Here is a 15,536-nt window from a genome sequence, read left to right on the forward strand (position 1 = left end):
TTACTGGAAGCAGTAGTTAAAAGCAGGAAGAATTCAAAGTACCAAGAGAAAATAATTGTGAACAATAGTGAGTAGATAAACTGTCTCAAAGAACTAGGGCAAAATAAAGACATTTTCACATAAACAGAATTTACTACCAACAGTCTGTTACTTAAGGAACTATAAAGGCAGTGGTTCTCAACCTTGGCTGTGTATTAGATTCAACAGGGGGAGCTTTTGAAGTATTCTATGCTTGGGCCCCTTCTCCGTAGAATTTATTTAATTGATGTGGGATGGGACCTGAACATACTAAGAAATTTGAATGTATAGCTAAGGTTGAGAACCACTGTTTTAAAGAAATGACTTGAGGAGAAGCAAAAGGATACCAGTTAAAAGGTCTGAGATACAGGGACTGGTAAGCAAATAAAATGGTAAATGGATAAAATTAAACAGACATGGACTGTATAAACTGATCTAAATTTTGGTGTTTATTTAAAAAAAATAGTATAACATTATATAGCTAAAATAGCATATAAGCCACAGGGGGATCAATTGGAGTTAAAGCATTCAAAGATCTTTGTATTTTTTGCTAGTTGGGCAGAGGTGATTCTCTTTTGCTAAATATCCCCACTTAAGGGGAAATGATAAAGAATAAAAATAGAGGGTTTAACGTCACAACTAGTAAAGGGGAAATAAATGAGCTGGGAGAAATCATCAGTTCAGAGGAATATAAAAAAGGAGAAAGAAATATAAAAAGTGGGGCAAATAGAAACTACTGAATTAAATGGTAGGATGGAATTCAACCATATTATTAACCCACAATTAAAAGGATTAACATCTTTAGTTAGGACATAATTGTCAAACTAGATTGAGGAATAAAATCTAACTATAGTCTGTTTACCTAGGGATAGGAAGAGGGAAGGTAAAAGAACAGAAAAACATACACCAGGCAAATAAACCAAAAAAAAGGAAGTAGGTAGAGATATATTAATTTCAGACAAAGTTGACTTTATGGCAAAAAGTTTCCTTAGAGATAAGGAGAAGGTTTGACTCACGTGAGGTGTCCCTTGCTGTTGACAGAGGATTAAAGCCTCCATGTATGTAAATCTAATCTGTGTTTCTTGTCCTGATATTTAACTTCTCATAGCCCTGGCGCTCAGAAATGAAATTCTGACACACTGCATAGCACACACAAGTCAGAGAGAAATACCAAATAGAATCTATTGCTATAAACCAGAAAGTGTAGATACATAAGATAGTAAAATGTACCAAAAAAGTGAATGCTGTTATTTCTTGAAACCCTGAGGAGTGTGTCTTTGGTTTTCCTAGCCACATACACTATTACAGAGAGTCAAAGCCTGCACAACAGAAGAGGATCAGGAGAAGCTGATGCAAATTACAAGTCTGCATTCACTGAATGCCTTCCTGCTACCAATTAAAACTGTGGGTGTGCAGGTGAGTTGTGTGACTTCATTGACCTGTGACATAACTTTCTGCTGCTCTTTTTGCTAATATTGAAATAGGAATGTCTTAGGAAAATGAAATACAAAAGTATATACACCAAGTTTAAAAATGTAAAAGCAATATTTTATAGAATGTTTATGAAGTGAATAAGGTAATAGGAACTAAATATTCAGGCTGAGATTTTATAGACTTGAAATACCTGTCATCTGTATCAAAAGTAAAAAAAAATTCAAAGAGTGATTTGCTATAGGATTGGCTTGCTTGCTTCTGCCTTGAAGAACAGGTACCGAGAGGTCATGTCCTCATTTATCCTTCTTGATGTGAAATATTCTGTGGCTTTAGAAGTCTCTAACTGCAAGAAGGCCCCCAGATGTACATGTTACACCATTTACGCATTGTTCTCAGCTTGTGTATTCCTTAAACCAGTGTCCTCTGCCTCTTCAACATGTCCCGTCTCTCCCTCTCTCTCTTAGCTGTGATAATGTACAACTAACATTTTCAGTATGTTCTGTCTTTCCAATTGTAAAAGCATGTGACTGTAATATAGTTCTCATTTTTGAAATGCTATTCATAGATTATATTAAGTTCTTTATTTATGTGATCATCGGGTGAGTTTCTGGGGGAAAAAAGCTTGGGAATCTAGGGAAGAGGAAGGTTTCTTTTCAGTGATTTAGAATTTGAAGTTAAATGAAAACTAGAAAAGGTGTCAATAATTCAACTCAAAATGGTGCAAGTGCCAGTTAAGTGGGTTAATGTGTTTATAATGTTCTCTTATAGTAGAATTATGCATGGGAAGAAATTAAATACATTTTAGAGATTGTTCATCTAAAACTTAATATATACTCTTTTCCATAAATATGTGAATCTGAGCCATCCTTTTAAATTCCTCTTTCTCCTGAATTCATGTAGCTCTGTTTGTAAATAAGACAATAAAAATTCATCGTTACTTTAAAATTAAACTAAAATATTTTAGTTCATGGAAATGATAGGGCCAGCTATTTCCCCTCTTCTCCCTCTTTTTAAAGGCCCTATGTGAAAGCTACTTATATTGTTTTTAAATCATGTTGAAATAACCATTCCTGGAATTGTAGGAATAATTTTCTTTCAGTGGTGTATGGATTATCTCATTTATCATATACAGATTCATTTTGAAACTCATCGTATGATATTTCAGGCAGATATTACCCTACTATATAAAAATAGAAGAGCAGACAAGTGGGTTTTTTTGTTTTTGTTTTTGTTTTTTCCAGTCCTAAGTAGATCTATTATAGAAAACTTCCAGCTGTGTATGCTAACTCCTGCTAGGCAGGGAATTGAACTAGTTCCCCATTCCCCTTTTTTGATAAGTTCATAGATAATGCTATGGATAAATAAATAAATATAATTTGTTGGATGAGTGATTTCTTTTTTAAAAAATATGATTAACATATATATACACTATTATATATGAAATAGGTAAACAACTGTATAGTACAGGGAACTATAACCTGTAATGGAAAAGAATCTGAAAAAGAGTTTTATATATATATATATATATATATATATATATATATATATATATATATATATATATAACTGAATCACTTTGCTGTACACTTGAAACTAACATAACATTGTAATAATTACACTTCAATTTAAAAAAATGAAGCTCATTCAGGCTCCACTATTTTTCCCATCAAAATAGAAGTTTCTTTTGTTGTTGGTTATCTTAACTTTATCTAGTCTCTTAGGCCTTTGAAGCTGAGACTCTTAGAAGTCCAGATAAAAATCATAATTCATGGTTAGTATAGCAATGAAGTTTATTTTCTAAATACCAAAATAAACTGCATTTGTAAAAAAAAAAAAATGTACAGTACATTTAAAAAGTAATTCTCCCTATTTCTGCTCTCCAGTTAAATGTTCCCTCCAGAACCATTTAGAAAGAAAATGAAAGGGAATTATTGACACCTTTTTCATCACCTTTTTCTTTTAACTGAACATCATGAACTTCTTTTCATGCCATTGCAAGTAGATTCTTATTCTTAACTGCTGCCTTATATTCCATGTATGATTATACCATAATTTATTTAATCATTCCCCTACCAATGGACATTTAAACCATTTTCACTTTGTCACTATTATAGGCATTTCAGCAAGTAGTATCTTATTTTTTCAAGCAGTTATTCATGTATTTCAGTAATATTTTCAGGATTAAAGAGCATGTACATTTTAAACTTTGATAAATACTATTATATTATCATTCAAATAGTCTGAATTCTTAAGTTTACTGTGTATTAGGTAGTTATCTAATGAATCTTACTTTTAAGTTGTTTTCAGTTTAAATTTTTTTTTAAGTAAATGACTTGGATTAAATAGGACAGAGGAAATGGGAATCAATATTATCAATTTTATTCACTTATTTTAAAATTAACTTTCTTATTATAAAGGAATAAATTATTTTTATATCTGACTTGAGAATCCTTTATCCATCTAAAGGATTTGGCAGATCTTGTCTGCCAAATTAAGTGTGCTGGCTATCTGTAGTTCGGCAGGTATTTGGAATGAAATCCCAGTGGATCTCTGGTGTATGTTGAAGAAATTATTGAAATTACCGTGACACTTCTTTTTAATGTCTGAGCTGATTTAGGTAGAATTTAACAGGGGATGTTAGGGACTTCCCTGGTGGTCCAGTGGTAAGGAGTCCGCCTTCCAGTGTAGGGGACACGGGTTCGATCCCTGGTCAGGCAACTAAGATCCCACATGATGCGGGGCAACTAAGCCCACACTGCTGAGCTTGTGCGCCTCAACTAGAGAGCCCGCGTGCCACAAACTACAGAGCCCATGTGCTCTGGAACCCGCACACCACAGCTACAGAGCTCACGGGCCCTGGAGCCTGCGCGCCACAACTAGAGAAGACAAAACCCGCACATCACAATGAAGAGCCCACGCGCCACAGTGAAAGATCCCACATGCCTCAACTAAGACCCGATGCAGCCAAAAATAATGAATAAATAAATTATACAAAAAACTGTTAAATAGGGGATTTTAATTTAGGATTTGTTTATATCATTAGCAAACTATCCATATATACTTATAGTCAAGCATATTTTTGTTTAAAAAATTGCTATTAATGGTGTCATCATGCATGAAATATTTTCCAGTCCATCTTTTGAATTCTGTAAAATCATTAAAATTATCAATTGTATTTTTATTTTCAGGGTGACTGTCGTTCTTATAGTTATGTGTGTGGAATCTCCAGTAAGGATGAGCCTGACTGGGAATCTCTTATTTTCCTGGCTAGACTTATACCTCGCATGTGTCACAACATTAACAGGTGTGTTCTGCAGGTGGTGGTGGGGTGAAATGTAATGGAAGGATGTGTTTTTTTTAAGGTCTTCCCATGTTGAAAGAGCAGTGGCTCAAGTGTAGATACAGGTATGTGCTTAGGTCATAATCCAGCAGATATTTAATAATACCTTGTACTTTGTTCCTTCATCACAGTGCAATCATCTGCTTATTAAAATATTTTTTGCTTGAGAAATAGGAAGGTTTTTAATTGTAATATGAAGTACTAAAGACAGCTTTAAAAACATGTCTTCCCAATTAGCAATTTACACTACTTGTTTTATGATTAGATGTTTTATTCCAGAAGGATTGAAAGAATTGTACAGGTTATAGAATTACTGTTAGGGACTTAGTCAATTTAATAATAATTCCAGAGTAAATCAAAAGAAAGAGACATATGCCAGATATCGTCAAAGTAACAGCGTTAAGTGTTTAAAAAAATTTGAATTTAGTTTTTCAGATCCAGTTTTCCTTTAATTTACACATTAATTTCTTATGTTGTATATATCAATAACTGATTTATTGATATAATCTTTATGTAATACTGAGCATTGTCTGTTATAATTTCAAAAGTCTTACTCATTTAGTACCAGATTGCTAATTAAATCTTATTTTACACTGTTTCACTCTTTTCTATTTTCTTCATGGGTTTTAGGCAGTTAACAACCAAAAAGAATTTCTTGAGATTTCAGTTTACTCAAATTAGCTACAGAAAGTATAAACCTACTTGTTGGTGTTTACTTAGCAGGGTATGTATATTTCTATACTGGTGTGGCTAGTATTTGTAGGCTGGTATGGCCTTCAAGACAAGAAGTCAAAGGGAAATCACATTTTTACTGATGGGAACATGTCCTTTAAAAGGCTTGCATAGATGAACCAAAGGCCCCCAAATACAGAAGCACCTTTAACACACTGAAAGGGTGAATTATTAATAAATAATGGTAAATTTGTAATTGCCTGTTTTGAATGGAGATAATTGTCTTGGTTAAAATAATGGTTCATAATTCATCTTCTGAAACATGCTAATACCTAAATAAACTTCATAGGTCATACAGAAAATTCCCTTTCACTAAGTTTGGCTCCACGGCTTTTACTACATAATGAATATGTTTTTCATTTCACAACATTCTTGTTTCATCTGTCTCTTTGTCCTTTTCTTTTGCCGAAGAGCACTCACCCTTGTTTAAACTTTATCTTGGTCCTTTTATAGTCTGGTTTCTCTGCCTGTCTTTTCTTTTTTCCCCATTTGTCTCTCCCTCCATTCTTAACCCTTCCTCCCTCCCCAAAAAAGGAAAAAAATAAAGTCTAACAACCAATAAACAAAAACCTAGATTTTAAATATGAACCTAGCAAGCCCTTAAAGGGTGTTGGTGAATTTTTGATTTCTTTGCCAGGGTCTTTTTTTGGGAATTGGAATTTAAAAAAAGAAAGAAAAAAAAAAAAAGCTTTCCATTTTTACCAGTCTTTCCCCCCTAATTTGCATGCTGGAATCTTTATATAGAGAGGGACGGTTCCAGTTTTACTGGAAGGCTGCCTATCCCTGTACATTCTATGATCACTCTTGTTTGAACAAAATAAAAGAAAAAGGAGCAAGTTCATGGCATTCTCTTGCATAGTTGCTTTTTTCCTCTAAGGATTGTTTATGAGCTCTAGGAACTATTTTGTTTAGAAGAAGTGTGGCCTACTTTCTATGCATGGAACAAAACGCTTCTTGTGACAGTATGTTTGGAAGGAGGCAATGAAGTATTTGGTGGTAGTGGGGTTTTAATCTGATGTTTTTTTCTTCCATATGTTTTATTTTAAGTACCTATTAAGAAAAAAGCATTATTAAACTTCACCATGGTAGTTACAGGGGAGATTTATTTTCTCTGCTAAAGACAGTAGGGCTAAGGAAAAGGGACAGTTGCCTGCTGGCTGGAGTTGGATTGGAAAGAGCCAGGTGGCACTCATCCCTACCCCTTCTCTCTCTTGTTTTCTGGGTGAAGGTTGTAGAACAGATTCCTCAAACCATTGGCAAGATTCCCCTTGAATTGTTGTAATTATTTGATCCTAATTTCCTCAAGCTACCTTCCAAATCCTACTTTTATTAACATCTGCAGCATACTTTCATAAGTTTCAAACAGACATTTACTTGAAGCAGTAGTAAGTCATTCCTTTTCAACCAAGTCTTAACTTTGGTGATATTCTTAACCTTTCTTTGGGATCAGTGTTTTCCAAAATGTAAAAAAAAGAAAAAAAAGGTTGAGTTGGCAGTCAAATAAGTTTGGGAAATTCACTGTAGTCTCATCTTGGAAGCTTCTAGCGCATATTATAGTTTCTGAGGTTTTGTTATAAAACCTATTTATTTAATTTGGTGTTTCCCCAGGAATTTCCTAGGGCTACTGTAACAAATTTCCACAAACTGGAAGGCTTAAAACAACAGAAATCTATTATCTCACAGTTCTGGAGCCTATTGAAGGCTATAAGTCTGAAATCAAGGGTGGTGTCAGCAGGGCCATGGCTCTCTCAGAAGGCTCTAGGGGGAGAATCCTTCCTCGTCTCTTCGTAGTTTCTGTTGTTTGCTGGCAGTCGTTGGCTTGTGGCAGTGTAACTCCAATCTTTGTCTCCATCTTTACATGGCTGTCTTTTCTCCATGTGGCTGTGTTTACAGATTTCCTTCTTAGAAGAACACCCACCAATCATTGGATTAATCCCCCCAAACACCATTATGACCTTTGTTTGATTACCTTTACAAGGACCCTATTTTCACCCACAGATTCCAGATGGACATGAAGTTTTGGGGATACACTTCTATCCAGTACATTAAATGGAAAGAGGATTGTGATAATCACTTACATCTTTGCACGTTCTGAGATACTAGTATTCCAGAAAATATACTTTGAGGAAGGTTCATAGAATAGAGACCCTTCTATAATCTTATATCCTATCCTACCCATTTGGGAATTTGAAGTGGGTAAGAGAGGGGCCTAAGAACAAATGGAAAGAATGTTATTTTATGTGCTTTGCTTCTCTTACTAAAACGTATTTTCTCTGTAATTTTCACTACCCCCTTCTAGAGTTGTCTATATATTTGGCTCACCAGTTAAAGAACCTCCTACAGATGTTACTCCCACTTTCTTGACAACAGGGGTGCTCAGTACTTTACGCCAAGCTGATTTTGAGGCCCATAACATTCTCAGGGAGTCTGGTAAGCTGCCCATTTTGTTCATCACTGAATGCTCTAACTAGATTTTGGAAGCATGGCATTATTATTTCTAGTAGGAGGACTCAGCTTTTAGTTTTATTATTTAATTCTTTGGGTAGTTCTGTGACATTGCCTTATCTGTATAAAATTTATTCATCTTTGTGGTCATTTGCGGACATGTACAAAGTGGCAAAAAATTTGAGTTGCTCAACTCATATGTTCCCAGCTGAGGTTGAACAAGGCAATTCTCTGCCTTCTTGTTTCAGCTCTTTCTATAAACAAGTGTCCCTTTTGTGGTCTATTTAATGACATGTTTTTTGCATTTTCGTGCTTTTTGTTGGTGATTTCACTGTTTAAAATAGTGCTGAGGTGCTGTCTAGGTTCCTAAGCACAGGAAGGCTGTGATGTAACTTACTGAGAAAATAGGTTTGTTAGATAAGATTCATTCAGGCATGAGTTATAGTGCCATTGGCTGTGAGCTCAACGTTAATGAACCTACAATAAATATTGCATAAGGTGTCTTTAAACAGACACACACATAAGCAAAGATATGTATTAATCAGTTGATGAAAGTGGTCAGGAACCTAACTCTGTATTTCCCCTAGGGTTAGAGGTTCAGTATTTTCTTATTCAGTGTCTGCAGTATAGAAGATAACTACTATGAATAATGAATTGACTTTATATCACATCACTGTAACATATCACTGCAGTCATCAAATTCTGTAATTTGTATTTGTGACTATGTTTACTTACAGTGCTATGAGAGTAGCTAAAAACAGTACATGATGACAGTCCCAAGAAGTGGTGTGTGTATGTGTGCGATTTTAGATCTGTCTGGGGGGATTTAATTGAGCAGAGAGTGCTTTTCTATGGTGTGGTGATTGGTTCTACATGTTAACTTCCTTTCTTTAGGGTATGCTGGGAAAATCAGCCAGATGCCGGTGATTTTGACACCTTTACATTTTGATCGGGACCCACTTCAGAAGCAGCCTTCATGCCAGAGATCCGTGGTTATTCGAACCTTTATTACTAGTGATTTCATGACTGGTATACCTGCAACCCCTGGCAATGAGATCCCTGTAGAGGTAACTTATACTTTTTTTTCCTAATGTACATTTTTAATACCTTATACATTTTATAATAATGGTGAATGGAATAGGCTATGGCAATGTTGGTATTCCTGAGGTTGGTTTTCTGTTCATAAAATAGGCTCTTTTTAATCTCCACATAATTGGTTGTTTAATACACTATAGTAGAAAAAGGCCTTAAGTTTATTAAACTCCAGATGTCTGATTACTATGTGGAGAATCACCAACTCTAATCTATCATTTCATCTAATCTTGCCAACCTCTACTTTATAAATAGTATCCTCCAAGTAGAGAAGAAAACACTAAGAGTGAGGAAGAGTTTATTAGACATAAGGGTGAGATTTGATGGCGTTATGGCCAGGCACCCATGAATTTCTTGTTGCTCTGCCTATTAGCAATTGCAGTTTTGATCACCATCTTCCTTTCTTATTATCCCTCCACTAGAGTGTTCCAGAGGAGCTATTTGCATAATGGCAAATGAAAGTCAAAGCGAGACTTTATTAGTTGGACCACTGTTCCAGGACTCTAATACAGGGCTCTGATTATATATAGCTAGATAGCTGGGTTGGGGAATGTGGCTTAGAGTCTGTTTTCCCTTAGGCTCACATTTGCCAAGTCTCTGGCCAGTCAAGTGACAAGGCCTTCCTTGTCTATACATATAGCAATGATTATTATTACCTTGCATTATGTGCCACCTTGGTGGCCTCGACGTTGTAAGCCACAGACAATTTGTGAAGCATTGGCATAAACCCGTAAAATCAGATACTTGGATGCCACAACAATGTCAAATTGCCCTAAATGCTTCTAAACACTTGTTATGGACCAGTAACAAACATGACTTGCAGACTGCACTTTGAGTAGTACTGAATTTAAGTCACTTAAATCTATAGAGCATCACTACATAAATTAATCATAAATATATCCCATATACAGAGAGAACAATAGTAAAAATAGATTGTGTTTTAATTTCAAATTACAATTGCAGGACTTCTAAGTCTGTTAGACACACAGTGGACCCTGGCTCTTTATTTATAATCTTTGTTTTATAACAGGTGGTGTTAAAGATGGTCACTGAGATTAAGAAGATTCCTGGTATTTCTCGAATTATGTATGACTTAACATCAAAGCCCCCAGGAACTACTGAGTGGGAGTAATAAACTTCTTGTTCTACTAAAGTTCCGTGTGCAGATTAAATTGATTAGAAACTATTCCCAGTATTGACATGCAGTACTGTCAAAACAGTTACTGGAGCAACTACATCACATCTGAGTTCTCTGCAGCAAAAATCTACGGCTTAAGAGCTGAGTTGGGGATAACTAAAAGGGACTGAAGAGTTTGTATGGGTATAATCAAAGCACCATTGCCTACACTCAGACACTGACACTGCTTTTGCCTTTACCTCTGCCTCACTTGTTCTTTATGTATAAACTCACTGTTGCTATTGATGTCTCTGTCATCGAAGATGTATGGGAGTGGGTGAGTCTGGGGGCTGGTAATGGACTTCTGTCCCCTTGCCAGTTTCTAAGAGATGTTAGAAACACCATTATTTACCAGTGTGACTTAGTATGTATTCCTTATGGAGAATCTGCGTTTCCTGTAAAGTAACCTCATTCCTCCAAAGGTTCTGGGAAGGGGTCAACATATCAGATAAAGGTTTAGGTGGGCTATTCCATCCACTTTTGCTGGACACGGGGGCCCTAAAATGGTAAGCTACCTTAAGATGGAAAAGCACCAGGAATTTGTTGAAGTACTTTGAATTTTATGTCATTACAGCCATGGGAGGAAGGAACTACGAGTAGTCTCAGTTTAAAGTGTTTTCAAGTCATGCTCCATGTTGCATACTGTCAACCTGTTCATTGGTAAGGAGCTTTATCCTCCCAGCCTTATTGCCGGCTCCCATAGCCTTGTAGAGGAAGTTTCTGTTCTCTCCCCAGAAGAGACTGTCTTTGGTCTAGCATAGATAAAGTTCAAGCATTTTAATCTTGTTTGGTCCGAGGAGCAGCTCTGAGATCACAGAAACCATCGTGCACGCCCACAACTTAAAAATGCATGCCTGCAGTAATCTCGTAAAGAGTTGTAAAATGAACTCTTAGATGTAATCTATAGATACATTTTTTTATGCACTGCTCAGAAGATTGTGACCAGTCTTGGCTCGTGCGAAGTATTGCCAAACTTTGTACTCCTTTCTGCCAGCTGTAAGAGAAGATTTAAGAACTGGTGTAGGACTGTTTGCCATTGCCACCAGTTTCTAACAGATGCTTTTATAACATTCATAAAAATAGACAGTACTAGGTTTGAATTCTGCAGCCATTTCTCTCTCAGTATTTTAGCTGATGTTACTATTTTAAAATGTTACCATGGGGCTTCCTTGGTGGCGCAGTGGTTGAGAGTCTGCCTGCCGATGCAGGGGACAAGGGTTCGTGCCCTGGTCTGGGAGGATCCCACATGCCGCAGAGCAGCTAGGCCCGTGAGCCATGGCCGCTGAGCCTGCGCGTCTGGAGCCTGTGCTCCGCAACGGGAGAGGCCACAACAGTGAGAGGCCCGTGTACTGCAAAAAAAAAAAAAAAATGTTACCATGTTTGTCTCATACCAGTTCCATCTCAGGTTGCTGCCTCTTACCTAATCTTCAAGATCTTTTGTATTAATCAGGTATACAATTTTGTTTGGGATTCAGTGTTACGTAAGTAATAAAATTACACATGGCAGAAGTCTTCCTTTCATTCTGTTTGGCACAGGGTATAAGAAAACTGTGTTGCTGAACCAGCAAGGGAAGAGCTTCTGACTGCTGTAACAGGTATCTGTATCTGAGAGACAGGAGTATTTGATTTCTACAAAACTTGATGAGTTCATTCTCTGTCCTAATGATGAGGAACTCATAATGGCTTTTTGCAAAAAGGGTATATTAGTGGTCTGGCCTTAACAGATTTGGAGGCATGTTATTTTAGAGCTGGAATAGACAACCTAAAAAAGGCTTATAAACATTTGTGTTTAGTGAAAAGAATTCCTCTTCTAGAAAAAGTGTCTTATGATTTTGTATTCAAGCAAATAATAGGAATCTAGGAAGACTTTTTTCCTAAAGTATATTCTGTGGAACACTGTTGCACAGAGATAAAGGGTTAGGTGATCATATAAGTTTGGAAAGTGCTGCTCACTTGTCCTTCCATCTTGGAGATTTATGGTATACGTTATTTTCAAAGCTCTGAGAAATTTTGAAGTTAGAAACAATTGTTTTTTAACTTAATGTTTTCCTGATATTTGTTCACTAAACTCCTTTTATATAATCCTTCTTAAAACTGTAAAAATGGTTTCTCCAAAACACTTCTCGACATGATATAGTAAAAAAAAAAAAATCTAGAATTCAGAGATTTCTTAATATTTAGTACCCTCTCTTCCTTTGCAAAGAACTTTTTGCTTTGTGCCATATAGTATTACTCTATACCTTCACAGTATTTCATCTGAGGACCTGAGAAAAGTTAAGGTTGCAGTTCCATTTTACAGTTAAGGAAACAAGCTCAGCTTAGTAATGGCTACCTGAAGAGTTTCAGAATTAAATGTAGGGTTTCCCAGTTATTCTTTTTTAAAGTGAATTTTGGCACCTAAAATTATATAAACTTACTGGATGGTTATTTTTAATCAAGGCTTAGAACAGTGGCTCCCTGTCTAATAACATTCATCATTGGTTATCCTTGACAGCTCATGACTGCTTTCCCAACACTCACCACTTACCTGGGAATATATTCTATCTAATAAATATATTTTGTTTCTTTGTACCTATAGAAGGAGGAAGGCAGGTTAGTGAAAGCATCATTTATTCTTAAGATTGGTGGGCACAAAAGAAACTTGAGAACCAGATAACCTTGCCCCAGCTTTGTGGCCCAATCTGTGATCATCAGCTCTGTTAGAAGTAGCAACCTGGCATAATTGCTGAGAGTAGGTCTTTAGATGTATCTGGGAGATAGGGTTACCCGAGTTTCCCATCTTTTGCCACTCCTTTATCCTAAGATAGGTGCATGCATGTAGCCAAACAAGCATCATAAAAGTTTGTTTCCTTGCTATGTTTGGGCTTATCCCCTGATAGCCCATTTTATTGAGTAACGAATCAAACCTCTAGAGCAGGGGTCCTCAACCCCTGGGCCGCGGACTGCTACCAGTCTGTGGCCTGTTAGGAACCGGGCCGCACAGCAGGAGGTGAGTGGCGGGCAAGCGACCGAAGCTTCATCTTCCGCTCCCCATCGCTCCCATTGCTTGCATTACCGGCTGAACCATCCCCAGCCCGTCTGTGGAAAAATTGTCTTCCACGAAACCGGTCCCTTGTGCCAGAAAGGTTGGGGACCGCTGCTCTTGAGAATGAGGACATTCGGAGTAGGTAGGTAGGGCCATTCATCTTTAGTGCTTTGTGTTGCCATTAAACAGCTGTGTGAACTTGGTCATTTCTGTGTTTTTTTAACATGTAAGATGAGGCAGTTGAATTATATTTATATCAAATCCAGCTCTAAATTCTTATTTTATAAATAACAAGAAAAAACATAGCAGGAGATAGAATGGAGAAATGGGATAGTTTTAAGTGCTTTTAACATCAGATATGACCCGGCCAAAAGTAAACATTAAAATATTGTAAAATCAGATATTAATTACCATTTTTTGAACCTGAGGCATAGATCAAGGTTTGACCACTTGAGAATCTTCTGTTGTGACCGTGACACTTGGAAGATACTCATCAACAACATGTTCCTAGGCGCAATCTCTTTACGTGTTTTTGGAAAAGTTAACAAGAGTATGCTTTGGCTTTGAGACCAGTGAAAAGTCTCCCATACTCAACTTATATATAGCTAATTGTTGGCAAAGCTAGCATCCAGGTTTTCTGCTCTCTACATTGAAGAGGTAATGCTCCAAGGCCCTTCAAGGCAAGGCTTAACAGGAAGTTCTCAGTGTGTAATTGACCATCAGGGATAAGTGTATTTCCAAGGTGTTTGTCATCTTCTTACAGCTAAGTGAGTATTAGTTTCTGAAAATAGTACTGTCTCTCAGAAATCTTCTGAAACTCTCATGCCCAATGTTATATCTCTGTTTCTTCCTACCTTTCCAAACAGCTCCCTTTCCTACTCCTAACACCCTCCTCCTCTCTCCCCCTCTCCTGAATTCTCATTGGAATGTGGTGAGAACACACCTTAGCTATTACCTCAGTAGATGCTTCTTTCATTGGCCCCCAATTAGAATTTTTTTGGACTGTTCGTAGTAGTATTTATTTATTTATTTTTGTTTTTTTACTTTTACTCATTCTTTTTTTTTTTTAATTTTTATTGAGGTATAGTTGATTTACCATGTTGTTGTAGTTTCAGGTATACAGCAAAGTGAATTTGTTATATATCCACTCTTTTTTAGATTCTATTCCCATATAGGCCATTACAGAGTATTGAGTAGAGTTCCCTGTGCTATGCAATAGGTCCTTATTAGTTATCTGTTTTATATATGGTAGTGTGTATGTGTCAGCCCCAATCTCCCAATTTACCCCTCCCCCTCCCTTTAACCCCGGTAACCAAGTTTAATTTCTACATCTGTAACTCTATTTCTGTTTTGTAAATAAGTTCATTTGTAGCCTTTTATTAGATTCCACATATAAGCGATATCATATATTTGTTTTTCTTTTCTGACTTACTTCACTCAGTATGACAATGTCTAGGTCCATCCATGTTGCTGCAAATGGCATTATTTCATTCTCTTTTATGGCTAATATTCCATTGTATATATGTACCACATCTTCTTTATCCATTTCTCTGTTAATGGACATTTAGGTTGCTTCCATGTTCTGGCTATTGTAAATAGTGCTGCAGTGAACATTGAGGTGTATGTATCTTTGAATTATGGTTTTCTCCAGATAGATGCCCAGTAGTGGGATTGCTGGATCATATGGTAGCTCTAGTTTTTTAAGGAACCTCCATACTGTTCTCCATAGTGGCTGTACCAGTTTACATTCCCACCAACAGTAATGAAAATAAAAACAAAAATAAACAAATGGGACCTAATTAAACTTAAAAGCTTTTGCACAGCAAAGGAAACCATAAACAAAACAAAAAGACAAACCTCAGGATAGGAGAAAATATTTGCAAATGAAGCAAGCGACAAGGGATTAATCTCCAAAATATACAAACAGCTTATGCAGCTCAATATCAAAAAAACAAACAACCCAATCAAAAAATGGACAGAAAATCTACATAGACATTTCTCCAAAGAAGACATAGAGATGGTTAAAAAGCAAATGAAAAGATGCTCAGCATCACTAATGATTAGAGAAATGCAAATCAGAACTACAGTGAGGTATCACCTCACACTGGTCAGAATGGCCATCTTCAAAAAATCTACAAATAATAAATGCTCTAGAGGGTGTGGAGAAAAGGGAACTCTCTTGCACTGATGGTGGGAATGTAAACTGGTACACCCAATTAGAGTTTAATAGGGAACTGAATACAAGTTTGATGTCTCCACCCTTGGAAAGTACC

General features: G+C 36.5%; 1 protein-coding gene across 7 annotated transcripts in view; it reads left to right on the top strand.

Moving 5' to 3' along the window:
• The window catches only part of GMPS (guanine monophosphate synthase), a 114,706-nt gene extending 104,222 nt beyond the window's left edge, over positions 1 to 10,484 (top strand). For all 7 annotated transcript variants that reach the window (XM_067737824.1, XM_067737826.1, XM_067737825.1 and 4 more), the window contains 5 exons: positions 1,309 to 1,434; positions 4,641 to 4,756; positions 7,824 to 7,954; positions 8,864 to 9,036; positions 10,092 to 10,484. In XM_067737824.1, coding sequence (XP_067593925.1) covers positions 1,309 to 1,434; positions 4,641 to 4,756; positions 7,824 to 7,954; positions 8,864 to 9,036; positions 10,092 to 10,193 — 648 coding nt within the window. In that variant the 3' untranslated portion in view covers positions 10,194 to 10,484. The remainder of the gene's footprint in view (positions 1 to 1,308; positions 1,435 to 4,640; positions 4,757 to 7,823; positions 7,955 to 8,863; positions 9,037 to 10,091) is intronic.
• The last annotated feature ends 5,052 nt before the right edge of the window (positions 10,485 to 15,536 follow it).

The sequence above is a fragment of the Pseudorca crassidens genome, chromosome 5 (genome assembly GCF_039906515.1).
Source record: "Pseudorca crassidens isolate mPseCra1 chromosome 5, mPseCra1.hap1, whole genome shotgun sequence".
Taxonomy (NCBI): Eukaryota; Metazoa; Chordata; class Mammalia; order Artiodactyla; family Delphinidae; genus Pseudorca; species Pseudorca crassidens.